This window comes from Uloborus diversus, chromosome 7 (genome assembly GCF_026930045.1).
Source record: "Uloborus diversus isolate 005 chromosome 7, Udiv.v.3.1, whole genome shotgun sequence".
In the NCBI taxonomy this organism is placed as follows: domain Eukaryota; kingdom Metazoa; phylum Arthropoda; class Arachnida; order Araneae; family Uloboridae; genus Uloborus; species Uloborus diversus.
In genome coordinates, this window is record NC_072737.1 from 14,023,064 (window position 1) to 14,047,643 (window position 24,580).

Below are 24,580 nucleotides of genomic sequence, written 5' to 3' on the forward strand. Positions count from 1 at the left end.
ATACATTACCAGCAGTGACAGTTCTTTAAACCGTACCAGCCGTATCTGCTTTTTGCTCGGAAGAGCGGAGTTGCTATCAGTCATTTAAGATGACGGTTGTTCTTCAGACGTTCACAACTTATGAGCAGCGAAGTGTTATTCGTTTTGTATGGAGCAACGGACAAAAGCCCATAGCACTTCATAGGGGCACTGTGACGTGCTCCTTTACACGTGTTCCTACTGCTGGACGACCTTGCTAGGTCACCAAGATTGACAGTCTACGCCGTCCAGTCTGGGTTGTGAATAGGCTGGGATACCGGAAGGTCCTTTGGCGGTGTCGCACCTATTGAGGGCCAATGTTCACGGTCGCGTGTGATCTTGTGCCGTGATGCCGAGTGCAGTGGGCGGGTGTAGACTTTTTGGTGCTTGCGGTCAAGCAAATCAAATCTCTTTCTGACTTAGCTACGATCGCAGCGCCAGGAAGTCCACCAATTAAAAAAAATTAAAATTGGCAAGGACACGCCTCTGGTTAGGTTCTGGTGCCAAGAAGATTTTGGTGGATCGTGGAGACGACGTCTGGACTCCGTGATAAGGAGTCGTGGAGAAATACCTGTGGTCCCGCGTACCTGGTGTACGGAACATTTTTTCATAAAGTTGGAACTGGGTTCCAGAGGCCCGACTCTGTTGTCGTGCCGCTACAGTTGTAAAGTGTGAACTGCATACCATTTCTTAAAGTCCTCCGTTTGAAGCAAAAAGGATTATTGTGAAATAACATATGTTCATTTTCTTGAAGAAGACTGTAAATAGTGTAAATACTTGCGTGTGCATATAATCCAGAGAGTACGAATAAATTTTTAGTCTCCAAAAACTGTTGTTACTGGTTGACGCGTAACAATCATTTCACTACGCCACAGCACCTACAATCCAGACCTTGCCCTAGTGATTTTCGCTCCACTGAAGAAATTTCTAACACAGGACAGAGATTCATATGTGACGAAAAAGCCAAGAACGCGGTCTGACAGTGGTTCCACAGGCAGCCAGAAGAATTCTACCCCAAGGGGATCTCTAATTTAATGCTGCGTTGGGACAAATGTCTGAACCGGTGTAGTAACCATGTGGCGAAATAGCTTAAGGCACGTAGTATGCTACGTATACTTGTAAATACCAGTATGTACCTGTTTTTAGCGAATAAAAAATAGGCGCAAAGAATTTTTGATTTTCCCTCGTATGTAGTAACAATTTATTAGGTTGATTCCTACAAATGCGTCAGTTTACCTTTCCGTAGACTGCTGTTTTATTTCGAACGTGTTCCGGGAACATTTCCTTAGACCACGCCGGTGATCGCTCCACGTATACCTTCCTTTTAATACCCTCTTCATGAACATCATAATTGGGGGCAGCAGGAATGGCTGGATCCTAGAGGGCAAAATCATGCTTTATTTAAAGAAATGTATCAAAGAGCTCAATTTTAGGTAAAAAGATAAATCGTGTGTTCTTTAGGACCTTTTCCGAACTTTCACTTTGTATGATAAATTGATAAGTTGTGTCAATTTATCTTTGCACAGGAAACCAAATAAGCAAGCTTGTACAATAAAACTAACACACAACAAATGACAAATTTTTTTAAAAAATTTAAAATGATAAACAATTCTCAGATTCAGCGCTTTATCTTACTACGGCAGTGTAATAATTTAAACTAAAATGCAAAACAACGCTTTCTTGCAGTCAATAAGCTACAGATTCCACCCTTAACTTTTTATCTCAAAAGTGCAAAATATGACTACAGGTTGTGGCAGAGAATCATGGCATATAGAGATCTGCTCTGTGGTTGGATATAGCTTGGAATGATTCCTTTTTGTTTAAAATATGAAATGCAATTAATTTTTTTTGAACGAAACTGTAATTTCCTTCATGCAAATTTAATTTAAGTGGTATTTTTTTTCTTTTGGTATGTACAAATTATTTGTTTATAACTTGCAAAAGTGCATTATTCAGTTCACTTTTTATTTAAGTAATGTTATAACTTCGCGACCACTTGGAGATACATCACCAAGCTTTTGGTCGCGAAGGCTTCGTTGCTAACTTTGCGATATATCGCCAAGTTGCTGATTAAAAAAATGCTTTTTTTTTTTCAAATGGAAGTACCACGAGAATTCATTTATTGCATGTTGCAGCACATCCATCTGCAATGCGTGTGGGAGATATCATCCATTTTTCACCGAAACTTACTAAGTTTGGTAAATGTCCTTAAAACTTCGGCAGAATTTAACACCTTATAATTCGATAACGGATGCACGAGGGGAAATAATTAAAGCTTCCAAGAGACATGTTTTGCTATGCTCTTTCGATTGCTACCTACTTATATAGATTTTTTTCATTATATTATCGTATGGTTCAGGTCAGTATAGCACAAAATAATTGCAGTTAACGTCTTACAGGAAGCATTGAACAGAAGACTTACCAGGATTATAATCCATTTAAGCCCGTACTGTTTCTTGGTATCGGTTATAAACTCTGGGAGATCCTTAAACCTTTCCTTGTCATAAGTAAAATCCTTATTTCCTTCAAAGTGGTCAATGTCCAAGTACTGCACCTCCTGGAATAAAAATATTTTTTTTTGGTTATTTACGCAACTTCCAGCGGCATTTCTGAAGCAGTATAGCCTAATCAGGTTCTTGCGCCACAACACCCAATGAAACCAACCAACCAGCGGTATTTATGCTCTTGTAGAAATATAATCAGAAAAATAAAGAAATAGCATAAATATGTCTAGGGTCAGTTAAGGTCATTAGAAACAGGTTAAATAGGAGCAAACAGCATTACCCCACATGTAGTGATTTGGAAGACAAAACTAGTAGTGATTATTGACGCTTGGGCCACAAAGGAAAGACATATTTAGAGTATTTGTGTTTCTCAACAAATGTCAACGTGTTACCATAGTTGAAAGCTGGCAACACAGAGTAAGAACTCTAATAGAGGTAGCATCCCACTTTGAAATGGGAAGGAAAGCTCTGCAAGCACATTTCGCGAAATAGGCAATTAAAATCTCTTCCTCCTTATCGCGTTGTTTCATTGGCGATCGTTTGCAAACGGCAGATTTGAAAATATTGATATTGCCGTTGCTTGAAACCTTTTAAGGATTTACTTATAATATACAGTGGTGGTAAATAAAATTGCATCACCCGCGCCGCAAAGGAGAGGAATATCGTCCCGACTGCATTCAACACACAATCCAGCATTCCGTATCCCAGATGATTTGGGGATGTATTTCTGATCAAGGAGTTGGTGGGCTTCACTTTGCGCGATGAACAATAAACGCTCAGTTGGCATTTTGGAGGAGAAATCTTCCTACTATCCGGGATCACTTTATTTCAGTTCCAAACATCATTTTCCGGGATGATTCTGCTCCGTGCCATAGGGCAAAACTGGTATGTAACAATTTAAAAACCTTTATACTGCCATTAGACTTAAATTGACATGGGGTTAAGTAAATTTTTTTCTCTAAACTCACACGCAGGTTCAGAAATAGAAAAATGAGCATTGGGTCAGCAGTTTGCCTTGGCCCGGAAACAGCCCCGATCTACGTACACAATTATCGGATTCCTGCCGTTAAATGTTTATTTCATAAGTTTTGCAGAATTTCACATACATTCATCGTTAATCGGTCGACCAAAACTTCTCACATAATCCCATTGTTTTGAAAATTCGAGGGTGATGCAGTTTTTTTTACCAGCACTGTATATATTTATTGTTAAGATGAAAATGTCTGCTGCGGGGATAGTGCATGAACGGTAAATGGAAAAATAACCCCGAATGCTTTCATAATGCCTCATGCATTTGATTAATAAAACTATTCGTTTCTCTCAAAACGAAGTTCTCCTCTTCAAATAAAGCAAATCGCATTACTCGATGCGAACAAGCCAAAAAATTTGTAACATGCTGAGATGTGTTTTATGTGTATAAAAAAAAGTAAAAAGTGAAGGATTTTTCAGCTTGTAATTGCAATTGCATTTAAGCTTCATATCTTATCGTCTCGGGCAGATGAGTTATGTTTGCCCGATTGGGTAATGTAATTCTGCGCACGGAAAGCTTTCAGCTTTTACTTAATATATTGTTTTAAAGCACACAATTGTTCTGATGCTTTATGTATCGGATTTTAGACGTCTATTGTTTCACATATTTAAAAAATAAGACAAATTTTGTTAATATTTGAGGTGATACATCTCTGTGAAGTTCAAGTCACAGAACTCAGCCTCTTTCCCCCTGCCGTTGTTTTTTCTCAAAAAAAGTAATTTAGTTTTCACATGCCTTCTAATTCTATTTTCCATATTCAGAGTTTATGTGAACAAAATGCAACATTTTTTTTATTTTCATGAAATGTAGGATTACGTATTGCTAAGTGGCACAAACGTACCTGAATGATTCCAGCACTTCTCGTCCTGTTTATGGCCGTCCTCAGGTTTTCCATGTTGTCGTATCCGTATCGAGAGAGTTGAAATCCTAGTGCCCAGTAAGGTGGCATTACTGGTCTCCCCACGAGCTGCAAATGGAAACAAAGTTATTTCTTCATTGCAGAGACATAACAAGGAATGGCACATTTTTTTTAAGTATATTTATAACTAAAGAACAGAAAATTAAAATATAATTTCCATTACTTACATTTATAGCATTGAAACCTATCAACCTTATTTGCCACACCTATTACAAACGCAGGCAATTTTGTAAATCTACGGCCCCAAAGCCTGGAGAAGGCAGTTGCTTTTGTTGCGATGTTTGAATCATCATTGTATCCTAACAGTTTTTTTTTACCTTCATACTCTGTTGAATAAATTTTTCAACCGTTCTGTAATCGATTTTTTACACATCAAATATCATAAACTTCTGGAACAAGGCTGTTTTTCTCCCCCCCCCCAACTCTATATTTTTTCTATGCTCAAAGGCGCCGACTTTCGACTAACTGCTATACCAGCAATGTAGTCGAGAGGCACTGCAGAAGTTGGGTGTCTCCCATATTTCATTTAAATTGAGTCATCTCGTCCCAACATTTTCTGTCGTTTTAATTGAAGCATCGTCTCACTTTTCATTTTCCAGGACCGCAGAAGTCAGCCAAGTTGATAACTTGAAGCCCGACTGAAAACTGGATTAGTTTTGACTGTTGAGGATAAAGTTATGGGATTGGGGAGGGCGTTAAATCTGACAAAAGAAAGGAGTTGGTTCTCGGCGGCCCTGTGAATTTCATCGTCTTTCTAGTTTTAATTACTCTGCTATATGACGGCCTCAAAGCCGTTTCTTTATTTTATTTTTTAAATCAGAACTACATTACTGGACTAGAATTACGTTAGCTGAGTTGTAGTACTTTAGTTGTCCTACTAAACAAGTAATTTGTGCTTCAATTTATCGAAACAGCACACTTACAAATTTCCTATAGATAGCACTAGAGAGAAGTAATTCTGAAGCCTGTTGTGCTTGGCCTGGAAGCGAAGGCCACAGTAAATGTCGTGTCTAAAAATTTGCAAAAATATTCATTTCTGACAAAATCTAAAACTGGCATTTGGTAAAAAATCTACCTCTTGCAGAAAAAGATTTAAATCAAATGGAAAATAAACGTACTCGACTTAAATACCTGTATAAAAATCGAGTTACTAGCCCAATTTTTGTAGGGAAACATATTTCAACAAAAAGTTGTTTCATATTTTATAAGTAAAACAAGGGCTAAATTTGTAGTGCATTGAGCGGGTTTTTTTTTTTTTTTACACAAAAGAAAGGCTCCAGTGTAGTAGTCTTCAAACAGCTATTTTCAGCATTTTCTTAACTATTTGTGCATTATTTACGCTGTTCTTTCGCTAAATAATATTTTAGTACAAAGCACATTTTAGTTATTTTCCATCACTCTATCTATCTGTATTTAGTTTACTTAGAACCAAGATACTCAATCGATCTTCTAAATTTTAGTAATAAAAGTCAAATAGCGATTTTTCTGAAACCCGAATAAAACTTTCGTATAAATTTGCTAATGCGAAATCGAATACATTCTTACATCCCTTCAATATTTATCCATTTCAAAAACGCGTAAAAAACTACCAAAAAAAAATTTGTTTGCGATAGATGATTGCAACGTTTGTATATTTATTTTTAACAAATCAAAGTATAAATTAACAAACACCACGAACGGCCCGAATTATGCATGGAAATAAGTAATGAAAATGCATTGGCTTGAAACTGTTTTAAACAATTTATAAACTATCCTCTTATCCTGTTGTGATAGTTATAGTGATTTATCATCTAGTCCAAATAATAGCATGAGTTTTATTTATTTTGAAAATGGTGCGTTCTTATGAAGGTACGTGGAATTACCAGAATCTTGGTGAAACGTTTAAGTTTTTATTTTTAACCGAATAGGGGACTGTTTTGTGCTTCTGCAATCGAGTCCTACGTAAGTGCACGAGACATACCACGAAATTATAGTACTGTTCACACCGCAAAGAAAGTTGACTCAAAATTAAGAGAAACAGTGGAGTAAATATTGATTTAAAACATAAATTTAATGCTCTTTCTTGCCACAAAACTCGAAAAATTTGCTTACATAACTGGTGTGGTGCCGTAAAAACGATATAATCCATAGTGACACATCATGAAAATTTTATAATTTCGACGAAAAATCTTCGAAATTTTAGCATGCATTATTAATTTAGACAATAAAAAACTAAATAGTAAACATCACACTGGAAACTAATCGCTTTTAACTACTATGCTTAAAACCTTGATTTTCACTAATGCTGTTTTTTTTTTTTTTTTTTAAAGTTGTGTTACTTTTCTTGCTGGGGTGCAATATGTTAGTTAAGTAAAAAGTTCATAATTCTTGTGCAAGCTTTTTAAAAAAGTACAGGGGTTTATTTTCGCATTCATAAAGAATATTTATTTTTAAAAACTGAATTATTTTTTATTTCGATCCTTACGTCATCATTTTTTTTTTTTTTGTACTGGAACAATATTAGCAAAAGGTATTTAATAAAATCTAAAATCTAAAGCTAAAAATGCTGCTTATGAAAGGAAAACATCCCAGGAGTGCCGCGAGGGGGTTGAAAGTCAGTCCCTCAAAATCTTTGGTTTTAACACATATTGCCGATTTGAATATCACAGTTCATATCAGTGTGAGGATTGTTAGGACCAAACCCTCACTCTCTGAAGGCAAACTCTGGCTGAGCTAGTGCCTGACACGAAGTTTAAAATCGTAAAAAGCTTCTCAAAGCTGTAAAAGGTTCACCTGTAGAAATGATTTAACGTTGCGAAAAAAACCTTTTTTGAGATGAGAATCAAAATAAAAAGTAGAACTTTGCTAAAATCTGAAGAAGCTTTTTCGTAATGAATTTTCCTTAAGTGCAAGATTTTATAAATACACAGTAGTTCTCGTATTTGTTTTAAAAAAGTAATTTATATTTCACATTTCATCGCAACTTAAAGTTGTGTGAAGGGTAGTTGGATTTTTTCCCCCTCACTTCTACTTTTGAAATAGGTTCGTTTTTTAAACGAGCTGATGTGTGCATCACATGACTTCCTTTTACTCCAATTTAATGTCATTTTGTCATTATTGGCAGTTTTAATGTGATTCAATAGTTTACTCTCTAAATATCACCAACAGTGGCCAAATCGAAACCAGATTTAAAAATAAAAAAAAAAAAATAATCGCCAAATTTGTCGTCAAGTTGGCGACAAAACTTGGCGACCAAAAGACTGGCGATATATCGCCAAGTGTCCGCCAAATTATAACACCACTTGAGTTTACATCGAAATTAACAATGATTTCCTCCCTAAAAAGGGACAAAAGATCCCCTTTGGTGCATCCGAATGCAACCAAAAAGGAAGGTGCACAACTAGACCCCACTAGAAGTCTACGTACCAAATTTCAACTTTCTAGGACATTTCATTCTTGAGTTATGCGACATACACACATACACACATCCGCATATACGCGCATACGTACGGACGTCACAAGAAAACTCGTTGTAATTAACTCGGGGAATGTCAAAATGGATACTTCGGGTTTTTATACGTTCTTAGGCACTTATCCGCGTGTGGTCGGGTCGAAAAAAAAACTCAACATTCATTTAGGGTTGAGCAAAATGGAAATTATGGCCGATTTTTGGGTGAAATTTTTTTCGCGAATACAATACTTCCTTTTTTGTAAAAGGAAGTAAAAACGTGTGAAATCTGATTAAAGGCGTTATCTTACTGAAGTATAAAGTTGTATCACGTGCTCAGGGTTGTCCCCAACGATCAAAAAGAAGTCCAACACTCCGCCAATAGTACGAAAGGAAATAGCGGGGGCGGGCATCAGCGTGGCTTCTGTTGCATCATGGAAAAGAAAGAAAAAAAATTAGTACGCGGCAAAAATGACGAAATATTTAAGAAACATATAAAGCACATTATATTATACTACACTAGCTGCGTTGCCCGGCTTTGCCCGGTCCACCTTGAAAATAAAAATTGCTTCAAGTGACTTATATTCAACAATCAGGCTTAAATAAATAAAAAAAAAACTTCACGATTTCCCTTCCAAAGAATGACGACAGATATTAAAATACTTTTAAGAAATTAAATCCAGAGAGATGAATTTGAAATGCGTAACCATGGAAACACAAAATAAAATGGGTTTAAGGAATTAAAATGCGAAAGAAAATGGTTCACAATTTGAATGGAATTGAGATTTCTGAAACTTGATTTAAAAAAGCTTGTAACTTTTTTTCCTTTCGAGATAAAAGCTTATTTTTTCGACCATAAGTTGAGTTAGATCTGAAGTAAAAAAGGTCGCTTTTTCCAATGGCGTCAAAAAGAAAGCTGTGGGACAATTCCTTCACTTTTTTATTGATTTATTTAATGAAGAAAGTAGTGCCTAAATTTCAGCTAAGCCTAAGAAAAACCGAGCTAAAAACGCAAATAACTCCCGCCGTAATAAAGTTATAGCACTGAAACAAATTGCGTAGAAAGCGGAAAATTCTACCCTCTCTAACGATATGTAATATTAATATCAATTACATTAATATCAATCAGGGATCAATTTTAGGTCCTTTACTTTTTTTAATCTATATTAATGACATGTCATACATTAAATTATACGGTGCAATTACTCTATATGCAGATGATACAGCATTAACATATTCTGCAAGGAGCATTAATGATATAAAAAACCAAATAGAACTTGATTTAACTGCTATAAATAATTGGCTAACTGACAATATGTTATCTCTTAATATAAATAAAACAAAATATATAAAGTTTGATTTAAAAAAGAATGGAATTAATAAAATTGATTTAGGCATAAAATATCACGAACCAACATGTGACTGCACAAATAACTGTAACTGCCCTACCATAGAAAGAGTCGAAAATATAAATTATTTAGGTATAACTTTTAGTGAAAATTTAAAATGGAAATGCCATACTGATAAACTTGTGAAGAAATTAAGAGGTAGAATACATTGGCTTTATCTATTGAGAAATATAGTTGGGAAAAAGTTTCTTAGATGTTTATTTTATGCTTGGATAAACTCAATAATTACGTATGGTATTTGTGCATGGGGAGGTGATTATGAAACAAATCTTACCAATTTAAATAGAACTTATGCAAAAATTTTGAAAATAAGTTATGGATCTAAACAAGAACTTAATAAAAACGATACTATTTTACAAAAGTCAGAGAAAATCTATAATATCAGAGAAATATATGCACAGAGAATATTGTATTTTTTGCATAACAACAATAACTGGTTTGAAATTAATGAAAAACAATATAATACTCGAGTTTCAGGTAAACAATATAAAGTTATAAAACCAAATAAACGATTATTAAAAAGCAATTCTTTTACTTGGCACCGCGGCTGTTTAATGAACTAACGGAAGATGTTAGGAATGAGAAGAACTTCAAAAAATATAAACAAGGGGTCAATGAATATATACAGAATAATGACATTCTATCAATAATTAACTTTTAGCTGATAAAATATACTGACTTGCCAACCGGGGGGGGGGGGATTTTGTATTGTATTTTTTATACTATTGAATGTTTCAATGCGAGTTATTGTGTTTTTTTTTCTGGAGTCAAACAGTCCAATAATTGTTCTGTGTAAAATTTTTACTACTTGTGTAAAATTAATTTGTAAATATTACTGTTAATACATATTTGTGTTTGTACTCCATACTAAACCAATTAAAAAACACTGCGGACAGTGCTTTTGGCGCTCTTTAGTGTTGAGTTCAATACTAACTCATGTTGAACTATAGTCAAGATTTTCTTAATGTTTTGTTATGACGTTTGTAATTTATGTTTTATAATTTGTAAGTTTTTTAACTTTACTTTTTTTTTAATTTTGCTTACTGTTATGTATGTGTATTTTGTTTGTTAATAAATTTTATCTTTATCTTATCTAATATGTGCAAGTAATTTTCCACCCCCATATATGAGAATTTATGTGAAAATTGGACGTAAATTGGAATAAAAAAAGAACTATTCATCGAATTTTATTCGAACCGGTCTGCAAACCTTTTCAGGACTTAAAGGAACAAACTGTGAAAATTTCAGCGCAATCGGCCGGGTAGTTCTCGAGTTTTGCGAGCTCAAACACACAACTGCTTTTTGGGGACTTCATTTTATACTATGTAGAGATATCATGCAAATAACATGTATAACATTAACATAAATAATGAAAAACGTATGTGCCTACACAGGGTCATTGTGATCACTCCTTCTATTGTTGTCACATTTTGAACGTGAAACTTTAATTATGTTACAAAGAAATTGCTTATATTTTTTAAGTAATACATTTTAAAGTAATATGGACAACTGTAAATATAAGTTCATTGCTAATATTTGGCAAAACGATGCCTAAAATCCAAGGATCAAAGTAAAACTTTACGAAAACGGATTTCGAAAATGCATTTTTGAACAAAATAGATACGAAGAAATTCACGAGAGCGGAAAGTAGCGCCACATGTTAAACATTTAAGTAAAATTTGTTCGAATAGTCTGGCAACTTCATTTCACCGTTGACAAGTTTAAAAAAACATTACGAATGCATGCGTTGTTTCAAGTAATTTTATGTTAAGAATTTTCGCTCGAAGAATGGTAACAAAACGGAATTTTCTTTTAAGTCGATCAAGACTAAAATAAATAAAACTATAATCGACAAGATCTGTCATTTTAAAGAGCAACAAAACAACGTGTAAACAATTCTTAAACTAAATCTGCTATACTCTACACGTCAAATAAACTATGAAAGAAAAATTTTTCAAAGGACTCTTCAGTTGAAGCTGTAAGTACCTGAATTTTTTTATGTTTCTTGAGTATGTTTATTGCTTTAGAAAAGATTTAGATCTGCAATTCACGTTTAAAATTTCACTTGATACAGAATTAGCTTTCACAATGTTAACAGTAAGTTACGTCTATGATTCAAATAATAACTCAGTTTAAAGTTAGTTTGCTTCTGCATGTCTCTAATTTTAAGAACTAAGAGGACTATATATGCTTAATATTACTATCATGATGTTTGCTATTCACTTTTAAAATGTGGCTACTGTAAGATTCATTTGATTATTAGACATTTAATTATAAGTTATATGTTTGATACAAATAATAATTCATCTTATAGTTTGAATTAATCAAGAATTTTGTGCGTTTGTTAATTACAATTATGTTTGCAATTCACATTAAATATGGTTTAACGGAGAATGAAATTTTATAATGCTAATTATAAGTCATATGTGTGATACAAAAAGTAATTCATCCTGATACATTGTTTCTGCACATATTTTAACTTAAGGGATGGCTAAGAAGTTTTGTGCATTTGTTTAATACTTTTACCATTATGTCGGAAATTCACGCTTAACATGTGGCTTGCTAGTAAAACTAATAGATTTCGCAACAATACTAAGTAAATACTACAAACTTTATTTCATAATGCATAAAGTATAACACTGTGTACTTTATTTTAGAAGTACGCTATTATAACTACGCTATTCAAATATTATAAATTTCACAATAAGTTTGGAGTATAGAGCAGCCTTTTTTTTACGAAAGAATCTACAATATTTGTTTTATGTTTTCGTTTCACTTTTAAAATGCGATTTCTGGAGCATTTGTTGAGCAAATTCAACTGTGCAGTAAGTTATATGTTTCATGCAAGCCTTTGCTATATTTATGACTAAATTATTATTCCTTTATGCGCGTTACATTTAAGACATGTCGCTCTGTTCTTTCATAAAATAACTAGACATTCAACTATTTCGTGAGATACCTAATTATTTTATAAAATTATGGCTTTCATGCAATACTTAACTGTCAATGAATTAACAGATTACATGCATTAACAGTTATATATGCATGTACTGAAATTTTAGATATAATAACGCGCTTTAGATAAAAGATTTTAATAATTTTAGATATATATAATACGCACTGCATATGTGCTTATCATCGTGAATATTCCAGTGAATGCAGTTGTTATTGATATTGTTTTACATCATTATTTACGTCCTAAAGCATTACTTTTGCTAACGTGAAATAATTTTGAGCTATCTTCATTAGCTAAATATAAAGCTCTTTTAAGATATAGGCTGTGCTTGCAGTACATTGAATATATAAAAAGATAATATGTAACTCGTAATTACGTACGCACTATTGCATTTTTCAAAATCTGTGTTAAACAACCTTCTAGAATCAAAAGAAACGTTAGGTTTGAAATCTTCGGGAATGTATAGCATTCGAATATAAAAACAAACGAAAAGTTTTAACTGGTATGAGGCATACAAGCCGACGTTTCATAATAAGAATTCCTAGTAGTGCGGGAGAGGGTTCGGGGTCGGGGGTTGTGTTTGTATTTATAAATATTCCTTATTAATCCTTTATTTTGACTAAATTTAACGGAATAATAGCTATACATCTATAAACTTTATGAGCGCCTAACTGTTTCCTCAATACTTAAACTTTTTTATGATCAGCTTTAATAACAATTTATTTTTAATACATATATACATTAAGTGAATCAACGCGTCAATGGCAATCTAAATCACACATGCCCCCCAGGTGGTGCTAAACAAGTAACAATTACAAGCTATGCCAACTCATTAGTTTCGCATCGAAGAGAGCTCAGGTGCCTCCATCTAGTAGAGAAGCTGGGCCTCAAAATTCTCGAGGTATGAACATCCGCCGATAGTAGTGTCACATGAAAGAATAGGTGCTGTATTAAGTGATCACACCAGGCAGTGATGTTCCTATCAATTTTGCTGAGGGTATACTCCCAGTAATCCACTATGCACAATTTGTGTGATTATATACATAGTATGTCATAATATGAAAATTTAAGAAGCTTGAGGGTATACGCTATATGTCTAAAAAATGTTTGAGAGTATACGGCGTATATGGAGTATACCCTATGGGAACGCCACTGACACCAGGTCTACAGAAGGTAAAGCCTCTAGCGCTGCCTCATTAGAAAGAAGGAGGGGGGGGATAATGTACTGTTGCACAAAATATTTAATGCTCTTTTCATAATGATCTTTCAGCAGAAGTCTACTTACCCATTGCATTGCTGTTGAGCAGCAGCACTGCGTGGCTTTTCTGATCCTTTTCTACGCAAAGATAAAAGGGATGTACGCCGTACAGATTCTTTTGGCCCTGAAAAATTGAAGTAATATGGTATTAAGACATGAATGAATGCTTTAGGACGCTGAACTAACTACATAACTTGCTGGTGTTGCATCAGAAACTCAGTCCCCCCTCCCCCTATTGACTTTCGATCACTGAGCAGAACAGAAGCCTTATCTCTGTTAAAGTTTCCCAAGTAAGACATTTTACAGAACGCCCTCTCGGGTTTGTTAGTTCAATCCCGGCACCAGCTTCTGATTTTTACATGTAGCAGAAAATCGTCAGAGCCCATATCGCATGATTACGCAGCATGCCAAAGATCATTTTACGTATCTATTTCACTCTTGGAAAAATTAAATTTCTAGAGCAATTCGAGTATTTAGAATCCAGGCGACTCTATTTGGTGAACAAAAGTGGTCACCGAAATTCTGAAATAGTAGTGACATCCCCGATAGTGGTTCTACCTGAAGGAATGGTGACCAGCCCCTCAGGAAGGCACAGAGTCAAAAAATGGTGTAGAGCCAATAAGCAGCCATCAGAAATAACAAAAGCATTGTATATGATTTATATGAGGGGCCGTCCATATATGACGTAAAGCTTTAAGGGGGTAAGGGCCTTGTAAAATTGTGAGGACTGATAGCTAATTTCCCTGCTGTTGACACACAAGTCATTGCAATGGTTTACCACAGTATTCTTCAAGTAATCTAATAATCTCTTTTTTTTTCACCAGTATTGATAGCTGTACCAGTACACGCGATGGCAAGTTCCATAATGATGCTTTGACTCTCTAAATATCTTACAATACTTGATTTCTAAAATTCTAAGACAAACGATTGCTTTCATTTCCGGTACTGCTTTCTGCATACCAGTTACATTAGGATATAGCACTTCCCACCACAGATATCTGTAAGTATAAACAGGGTGTTCCGTTTTAATCTGCAAGACCTTTATTTTCGCAACCGTTAGTCCTAAATGTATACTTTCATTTGCAAAAATGTTCAAAATCAGATGCAGGCTTAAGATATTGAAAGTTTGAATTAAAAATAAAAATAAGTCAATAAATAAGAAATTTAACTTTTTATACGGGCTCCAGGTCCCCTAACTTATATTTGGGGAAATAATCTCCATCTATATATATAAAAATGAATGTTTGTCTGTATGTCATCCATGAACTCAAAAACTACCCGGCAGATTTGGCTGAAACTTTCACCGTTTGTTATTTTTGGTACTGGGAATGTTTATAGACCAGTTCGAAAAAAATCCGATCGATAGTTCCTTTTTTATTCCAATTTAAGTCACAATCCATTGGATAAATACGAATAAAATTATCGGCTGCAGAAATTATTCGCGTGAAAGATCTCATTGATAAGAAGTTAGCTGTTGCCATTTTTCTTGAGTTTGAACAAATAAATTCTATCTTTATTGTTTTATGGCTTTTCATGCAACGGGGGGATTTTTAAAACTGTTTCTATTTGATATTTTTAGCGATTGATTGATCTTGCAAACTGCGTGAGTACAAAATTTGAGTATAGTCACGGCTTTACTTGATACCTAGACCGATTATTATGAAAATTGCTATATATATGTATTTTTCCACGGAGAAGGTGCATAATATGCTCATTGAAGCCACTCGCCACCAGGTGGCACTGCAGAGTAGCAACTTCTGCCCCGTTCAACCGATTGTCATGAAAATCAGTATAATGATGTATTTTTTTGTTGGCGTAGCAACGCGCGTCGGGTACAGCTAGTTAAAAATAATTCCAACAAAAAAGTTTGAAATTAGTAAGACTTATATTCACCGAGGTATGAAACGCAGCGTTTTGTGACTTACGCCACTTTTCACTTGCCGTCAATAGCCCCATTTTTGGGGGAAAATATAGCGGTTAACAAGTGTTTAAAATTATACGTGTACATAGAGCGTAATTTCTCAAATTGTTCGAGGCTTTGTAGTGCGTTTTTGCGAATCATGGCATAACATTTTCAGCTATTTTTGAATAGCAATGAAAAATATAAAAACCTTGTTTTTCTTATTTTGACGACCTGTCATTCTTCTGAAAGGGCAATAAGTTCCATTCTCATTTTCTGTATAGTCAATTACAACTTTGAAATGGGATATCTCCTTGAGTTTTGATCGTACAAATGTCAAGTTTTTTGTGTCAGTAATAGTTTTCAATGGAGATTGTTTCTCTAAATATTAGTTAGGGGACGTGAGGCCCGTATAAAAAGTTAAATTTTGTATTTTTTGACTTATTTTTATTTTTGTTTCAAACTTTCAAAATCCTAACTCTACGTCTGATTTTGAATATTTTTGTAATTGGAAGTATACATCTAGGATTAACGGTTGCGAAAATAAAGGTCTTGCAGGTTAAAACGGAACACCCCTGTATAAGCAAATGCTTAGAATAAACAAAACAAGCTATACTGCTACTAGTTAAACGCGTCGCCTAATTCTACAGGGTGTCCCAAAAGGTCGTTTACAAACTTAACATGCTGGTCTGTCATATCATGATGAACAAGATTTACATAGGAACATGTGTTCGCAAACGCAATGCTGGCGCACTCCATGCACACAAAGTCAGACACTAACGGATGCACAACATGTCACATATCTATTATACAAAGACGGTTTTATACAACATTTTAGTCTTTTAGGAAAGCTTAAAGCAGTTGCTAAAATTTGAGTCCTGCCAGCTCTCATAATCACGTTGCAACGACAACGCAGCGATCAGAGAAATCTTGTCAGAATGGATCGTTATGACGACGGTCGGTACTTCGTTCGTTGCGACGGTGTCTGACAGTTAAAGGCAGCAAATTTCAACAACAGCTATAAGCCTTCCTTGAAAACTAAAATGTTGTGTAAAATCGTCTTTGTATAATAATTATGCGACATGTTTTGCATCCGTTAGTGCCTGACTTGGTGTGCGTAGTGCGCCAGCATTGGGCTTGCGAACGTATGTTACTATGTAAATCTTGTTCATCATGATATGGCAGACCAGCATGTTAAGTTTGTAAACGACCTTTTGGGACACCCTGTAGTTTCAACGATGACTCGCATTTTGTTTCTATACAATCTCAACGTTTCTTGAGGGGGGTAAGCCGGGACCACCACGAAAAAGTAAGCCCTAAATCGGAGAAGAAGTGACGACACGTCCGCCATTTTGGGGCTAAATGGCACTTTCTTCCTACTTCTGCTATGGTGAAGTAGCGTGTTTTGCTTCTTAATTGTGGATAAACATGGAGTTAATAAGAAATCACAATCAAGAAGCGAAACACGCTACTTCATTATGGTAGACATAGGAAGATAGTGACATTTAGCCCCAAGATGGGGGACGTATCGCTACTTATTCTACGGTTCAGGGCTTTAGGGGGGGGGGCACTGGAAGAAATTGTCTAAGACCTTTAAAATTGTTAGGATGATATATGCATGAATACGCAACTTTTCCACGCTATTACAATTTGATTAACCCCTTCAGTGGGAATTATGAAATATTGGACCAAAAATGTTGATATATGGTACACAGTGTAGTATGGTAAAGGGTATCTTATAGACAAAATTTTGATTTTAATAAGTTGGGCCCAAGTTAACAAATTTTTCGCCGTTTCTTGAATCTTCTGTCTATTGTCTGCAAACATTTCGCCAAACTGCAGGAAGTCAATAACTTGGCAACCAATAGTATCATTATACTCCCCACTCGCCGTTTGAAATTCTCAATTTGAAAACAAACGAATTCTGTAAAAAATGTTTCTCTGCCAATGTAGTGCCAATGCTGGGTAAATAACCTGTGATTACCATTTTAACCCCTTCAGTCGGAATTATGAAATATTGGACCAGAAATGTTGATATTTGGTACACAGTGTACTATGGTAAAGGGTATGTTATAGACAAAATTTTGAGTTTGTAGGAAAAAAATTAAAAGAGTTATGGCACGTCCAATATTCCGGACTTATATTTTTGAAATCAATGTTTCATATACAAAAACGATGTAGTACCGAACAAACTTCATTATAAAATGTTCTACAAACAATTATAAAACATAACATAAGCATTTGAAACAATTAATTAAAAATTATATATTTTTAAAAAAATCGCGAAAAAAACCTCGTTTTTCAGATGAAAATCCATGATAGGAAAAATGAGCCACTCTCTACCTCTCAATCCTTATATGTCAGTGTTGTCAATCCCAAAACGAAAAATTATTTCACAGATTATAATAAGTAGAATGCAAAGAGTCAACTACAAAAAAAATCAACTAATTAAATCAATTATTAAATGATTAGCAGCTGTTTGAAGTGTATGTCCGGTATACCGGACACCAGGTCTGAAGGGGTTAAAAAAGATTCGTTTTTTTTTTTTGAGCAATCACGATTGCTTATTTCTTTCATTTGACTGTTTTGATGTCCTATCATTTTATTTTCTCAGCGCCACCCTCCGCACCATCACTGTCGACCGGGTCCTCACGATGCTGCTCCTCTAGCGAAAGCCGTCTCCAGGTTGCATCCATGTCCTACACACACGCGCATACATACACAACTACACGCACACACACATACACACACAAACACATACACAGAACTACCCACACATTCATGCCTGCACACAGATGCCTACAAACACATACACCCCCCCCCCACACACACACATTCATACACACAACTACCCACCAGTGGCGGATACACCCGGCGGGCAACCGGGCATTTGCCCGGTGGGCCGGTCATGTTTCGGGCCAATCAGTTGCCCAGTCTACAAATAGTAAAATGTAAATACCGCTACGTAAATTCTCTAGCTTCAATCTCTCTTTATGCATGGGCTCAAGCCCGCGGATGGAGGGTGCAAGGCCGTCGCAAGAGGGCCGTGGGGGTGCTCCACCAGCCCAGTTTTTCAAAAATGGGGCCGCCAATTTCATTTTAGTAATGCAATAAAAAACAGAAAAACAAGAGCAGTATTTAAAAGTTAAAGTACTTTTGTCCATTTTCCAATTTCATCTATGAAATGCAATTCACATTTACTTTACTTATGAATGGCAATTCACAATTGTTATGAATTGTAGTTCATAACAATTGCAATAAAAGTGACGAAAAGTATTTTTTCAATAAAGCTTTACCAGAAAATGCAATCTTAAAACACAATTTGGAGCATCCAAAATTCTGTATTATAAAGATTATTTAAGTAAAAACCTCCTAAATGTGCGGTTCTAACATTTTTTTTTTTTTTGCGAAAAATAAAATATTCAGTTTATCTCACTCAATATCCCTCGAAGGGTTCAAACTCACGGTTGAAGACCCTTCAATTTAAAAATGATTATATAAAAAACTATGATTCTCAGGGGCTGCTGAAACACCGACTTTTCTACCATTACCCCTCCTATTTTTTTTAAATGAAAAATATCATCCTGAAAATCAGAGTTATGTATATAGAAAAATACACATGCCCCAGAAATATGGTTTAACTAGGAGAAAAAAAAATATAGCGAGAGGGATTGAAAATATTGAAATTAATAGTCATACCAGTAGTTCTAAGTGTTTGAATGTGAAAATCGTGTATGATTGAAAATTGAAACAAAACTTTATCAAGAGGTGAAGAAGGAATGATATTTAAAATAAAATAGAGTGAAAAAAAGACCCAAGATCATTAAGGTTATTTAAGGTCAACAAAGCACCAGATCAGTTCAAGAAAAGTTTTTTTACCTGGGGCCGCAGATAGCTTGCATTTCAAGCAAATAAAAATGCTAGACTGTAAATTGAAACTTTTATTATGGAAAATCTAAATGTAAATGGTTTTGAAGGAGAACACTGTTGGAGGGTGTTTCATATTTTTTATCAATAAAATAAATAAAAGCAGATTGGGACGTAGCCAAAAGGGGGGGGGGAGGGAGAGAGGGATCCAAAAGCTTATATCTTCCTTTTTAGTCACCAAAGCAAACTAAAGTGCGTTTTCAAAACTTACTTTTTAAGGAATTCCCGGGAAAAACTCCCGAACCCCATTCCTTAGTTTAACATCATTAAAGATGGCCTACAACAGCATAATTGGGATTTCAGCTTCGAAAAACTTCGAGGAGAGTATTTCCGCCGCAATCGACCTAGAAACGTCCCTACCCCATCATTAAAGAGCGTCTTAAATCAGTGTCAAAAAAATTTCGGAGGCCCCTTAAACATCTAATTTCTATAATATCATCGAAGATCGTCTAAAATTACCTTTTTTGGACTTCAATCTCAAAAAAAAAAAAAAAAGAGAGAAACCCCGAAATCCCCACTTTTTCCATAACATCATGGCAGAAGAGTTTTTGACCTATTCCCAAAAATTAAATTAAAACCTCAAATTTAAATCTAAACATCACACACCAAGCATAAGCAGTTTTTGTAACTGGCCATAGTCCTTTCCTTAACGATCTACTTCGTTTCTCACTTTCAGATTCTGAATCATGTAAAAGTCCATGTCATGGTGTCATGGACTCACAGGTGCACCAGACCTTTATATATTCCATTGTCCACTAACCACATCTTTCCGCATAAAATATTACCCCTCTAATTTCTCTTTCCGAAGTTTCGATTGTTTATCGGGTGAAAGCCCTCAAACCTCTCATCTTAGTAACACTATGAAAGATCGTTTATAATTCCGTTTTCATATCTACAGCATCGAAAAATTTAAAAGAAAGTCCCCCACCTCCCCCTTCGTCATCATCAGTAAAGCACGTCAAAAATGTCGTTTTTAATACTTCAATTTCGAAAAAATTCCAAGGAGAGCCTCGCCATAACCCCTCCTCTTAAAATCATCGAAGATCGGTAAAAAATTCGTTTCTGGAACTTAACTTTTGAATAACTGTCGATGTACTAGCTTTTATAAAAAAAAAATAAATAAAAAAGCTTACAATTACCTTTTTAAGATTTCAATTTCAAAAAAAATTCTTAGTGGATGTTGCTCGAATCTCTCCTTTCCCTAGCATCACGCAAAATCTTTTAAAACTGCGTTTTTAGAGCTAATATTTTGAAATTTTCCCGGACCCCATCTTCTTAATATAATTGAAGATAATATATAAATGCAAGTTCGGAGTTTCACTTCCAAAAATTTGCCGGAAGAGGACCCTCGAATCTCCGCTCTCCTTAACATCACCAGAGATCACCTAAAATTGCGTTTTATAGGACTACAATTTGAAACATTTTCCGGGGAAGAGATCCCAAGACCTTATATTTTTGACTCAATGTTAAACTTACAATTAGGTTTTTAATGCTAATATTTAATAACTCCTATATGCAAGAAAATCAATCTACTCCCTATCTCTCTCTCTGTATTGATACATGTGTTTGAAAAAATTAAGCGGTCGCATACACCCATCGCCTGCCTAATAACCCCCCTATTCTAACTGAAGTAATGTTAGAAGATATCGTTACGGAAATGATCAATACAGCACCAGGCAACTTAAAAATACTTAAATAGATTATTACAATCACCTTTTTTTTTTTTTTTTTTTTACAAAGGTTTAGTTTATCTTGTATCAATTGTTCACCATTAAAACACAGAAAAGAATCCCATCTGTTAAATTTTGTTTAAAAGAAAGTATGAAATTTTTTTGAATAGTTTCCTCATATTTAAGTATTTAAGTAATATCGTTTCCCAATCCTTTTTGTAAAAATTGGTATCTGTAGAAGCTATGGGGCCGCGATATCCCTTTATGCCAGGGCCGATTTCTTTAGCCAATCCGCCACTGCTACCCACACACTTATGCCAGCACACAGACACAAACACACATGCCTACACACACACATACACATACCCCTACACACAAACACACATACTCCCCACACACAAACACACACGCCTACATACACACACTCGTGATTGCGAAAAACATAATTTGAATTCCAAATGTCAAAATTCAAATTAATTTTTATTTATTTATTTATTTATTTATTTATTTATTTATTTTTTTTTTTTTTTTTTTTGTGTGTGTGTGTTCCACCTTATTGTGCAGAGAGAGAGAGAGAGAGAGCAGAAACATATTAATGAGTGTACTCCCAAAAATGGGTGCCGTCGTCAAAGGGTTAATGTGCATACTTACCCCTTCGGGGAACCTGTCCCTGCTGAACATGGGCCAGGTCTTGTACTCCAAATCATGCTTCAGTGTCTCGTGCACATGTTCTCCCAATCCGTACACGTTTTTGGAGGGCAAGTAGCTGGCCATCTGGAGGAACTGGTCACCGAGGACCAGGCCTCCGATGCTGGTGTCCCACCTGTCAAAATATGTACAGTAAAATCTCAGTACTGCGAATACCAGTTCAACGAAATATCCGTTTCAACGGAATGAATGTTCATTCCCGTTATTATCGGCATTACGCTGCTTGAATTTCATTATAACGAAATTCCCGTTACAAAAAAGGAAATTTGCGGTCTCTTGAAGTACGATACCACGGGATTTCACTGTACGCACATACATATAAAAGGGAAAATTACTTTACAAATGTACAATGAAAAGTTAATCTTGCAGGAAAAAAACAAGAAGTTCGTTTAGATCTAAACGAACCTACTTTTCCCTATAACATCATCAAGAGAAATCATTTCAGATGTAACTTTTACCAGGTAAAGCAATACTTAGAAAGTCATATAATGTCATTTGTGTGAGAAGAAAATTATTTTTTAGCGTAGTAAAGCGTAAATATTCCTTTGCTGAAAACGGTTGGGAGTACTTTTTCAGCATACACCATGTTCCCCCCCCCCCCCCTTGTAGGAACGTTTTAAATTCAGCACCTTTTAGCATTAGGCAGGAGTACAAACGGTTTTTTCAAGGTCCTCAGAGGGATCCCCCGATATGGTATGCAGTCTTTTAAGGACCGTCATTAAGGCACGGATGTCAATGGCGCAGAGAATTTTGGCTCTCAGTTACCTACCAGACGGGAGGGGGGGGCACCTGAGTTCTCACGAGGCAAAGTGGTATTAAAATTCAACTATGCCAAAAGTAAGCAAAGCCAAACGACAATTCAAGTTATTTTTACATGTTGCCTAATCATACGACTGGGTGTTAACGATTTTCTGCATCTCGAATGTCCACCGACTTGCCACTTGGACCGCTGGTACAAAACCCGCGACCAAAGGCGTATGAGACCGAGAGCAGCGCCTAACCACCACGCAACCCAGGCGACAACGGGGTGGAGGGGAAGCCAGCAACAGTTCAGAGGAACGAATTACAGAACTCGCTTACAGCAAAATATTCTTACAATTTTAAATTTCGTAACTAAAGAGGCAAAAGAAAGAATTTTAGTCACTTCTCAGAAAAAAATAAGACAAAATAAAGGGGAGGAAAAAATACGAAAAAATACTTCACTTTTAATTTGTTGCAAACAACAAAATAGATTAAATATTACATTAAAAATATAAGACGAGAGTGGGGATTTTGCATCTCAATTAATCACTGATATCCTCACTAAAAAAATTTGCATGAAACAAAATTCTTTCAATAATCTTCACTTTGGTTTTGCCAATGAGTCTTTAACTTTTTCCAATGTTAGTTCGACGGAGAAATGCCTTTCAATATTTGTTATAACTTTTTTACTTCTATAAGGTTCATTCAAATGAAACCAGGTCAATGCGTCTAACTTCACTTAGACGTTAGACGATGTCACGTAACCGCATGTATGGAGACACCAAATATATGTAGAGAGCATACGCAACGTTTCATGTTGCACAATGACAGTGTGGTTTAACGCCGAAGGGAAGGTGGTTACACAAGTTATCGTCCACTACGATACAGGTCCTTTTTTGACCACAAGAGCCCACTCAGGGGGAGGGGGCTTATTGCTTGTCGAGTTCCTGAATTGGGGAACCACCATCGATGCCCAGCGTTATCAAGCCACTTTACAGAGCCTTAGACGAGTCATGAACTCGAAACGGCCAGGCATGTTGTCCAAAGGCGCCCACATATGGCCAATGTGGTGAAGACAACATTGCAGTAGTATCGGTGGGAAACGCTGGAGCTGGAACATCCACCGTACACCCTTTCACCGTGCAGATCATTCACTGTGCGACTTTCATGTTTTTGGACCTCTAAAACAAGCTATTCGCAGATGATACACCGGATATCGCGGATATCACAATGGATGACGAAGTGTGTCCGATCCGATAGCAACCTACTAGCTTCTTCAAAGTTGGAATCGACCGCCTAGTGTAGTAATGGGATAAATGTGCCAACAGTTTTGGCGACTATTTTTGAGTTAATAAAATTGTACCCGTTACTTTAGGCTAGTGACCACGTTTCATTTGAATACCCCTTATATACCTTTAAAAAAGCTTAACAAGAAATAAGTACAGAAAATCCGCAAATTTTTACATTTTTGGTGCTACGATGTAATGTCAGTGCTATTGTTTTTCTTTTCGCCAGTAGATGATAATGTTCCAAAAAGAATCCCCTTCCCTGCTCTAATTAAACAACTAGTTTCCAGAAAGTTCGTTCGAAGCATATCCACCTTTTATATCAAGATTTCTATGTGTTCTATATTTCCGCGGAGACTCTGGTGATAAGATTTTTAATGAAAAATTGTTCAAGTGAAAAAATGAAACATCCCCAGGAAATGTATCCTAGCCAAGATTTTTCGAACAAAAAGAGATTGGCTTAATTTGAATTTTTTCTTCAAACGTTAGCAAGAGAGGACAGAGAGACACAGTCGTGATACTCCTCGTCTGATAACTCTACTTGCAAGTTAATTTTATTGGATATAAAATTTAAAAAATAATGAAATAAAATGATGTTATTTTAAAAACTTATTGTTGCATATTTCAATCACTAGCTTATATAAATGAGCAAATGAGAATAATAAAAATTGATTGAAAAAAAATGTACGTTGAAAGGAGTTGCGCATATTTTGTGAATCTTAGTATCACATTGCGTATGCTTTCACTTTATGCTCCTAGAAGTAAAAAGTTGACTTAAAACTAAAAAGTAATGAGTTCTGTGTGTTTCCAACTAATTCAGGGGTGCC

At 35.4% G+C, this 24,580-nt stretch overlaps 1 protein-coding gene across 1 annotated transcript in view; it reads right to left on the reverse strand.

The window, feature by feature from the left end:
• LOC129226271 (maltase-glucoamylase-like) overlaps positions 1–24,580 on the reverse strand; it is a 70,312-nt gene that overhangs the window by 42,158 nt on the left and 3,574 nt on the right. The window contains exons 3-8 of the mRNA XM_054860872.1: positions 21,670–21,841; positions 13,549–13,645; positions 8,210–8,322; positions 4,394–4,519; positions 2,441–2,575; positions 1,255–1,395 (exon numbers count right to left, since the gene is read on the reverse strand). Coding sequence (XP_054716847.1) covers positions 1,255–1,395; positions 2,441–2,575; positions 4,394–4,519; positions 8,210–8,322; positions 13,549–13,645; positions 21,670–21,841 — 784 coding nt within the window. The remainder of the gene's footprint in view (positions 1–1,254; positions 1,396–2,440; positions 2,576–4,393; positions 4,520–8,209; positions 8,323–13,548; positions 13,646–21,669; positions 21,842–24,580) is intronic.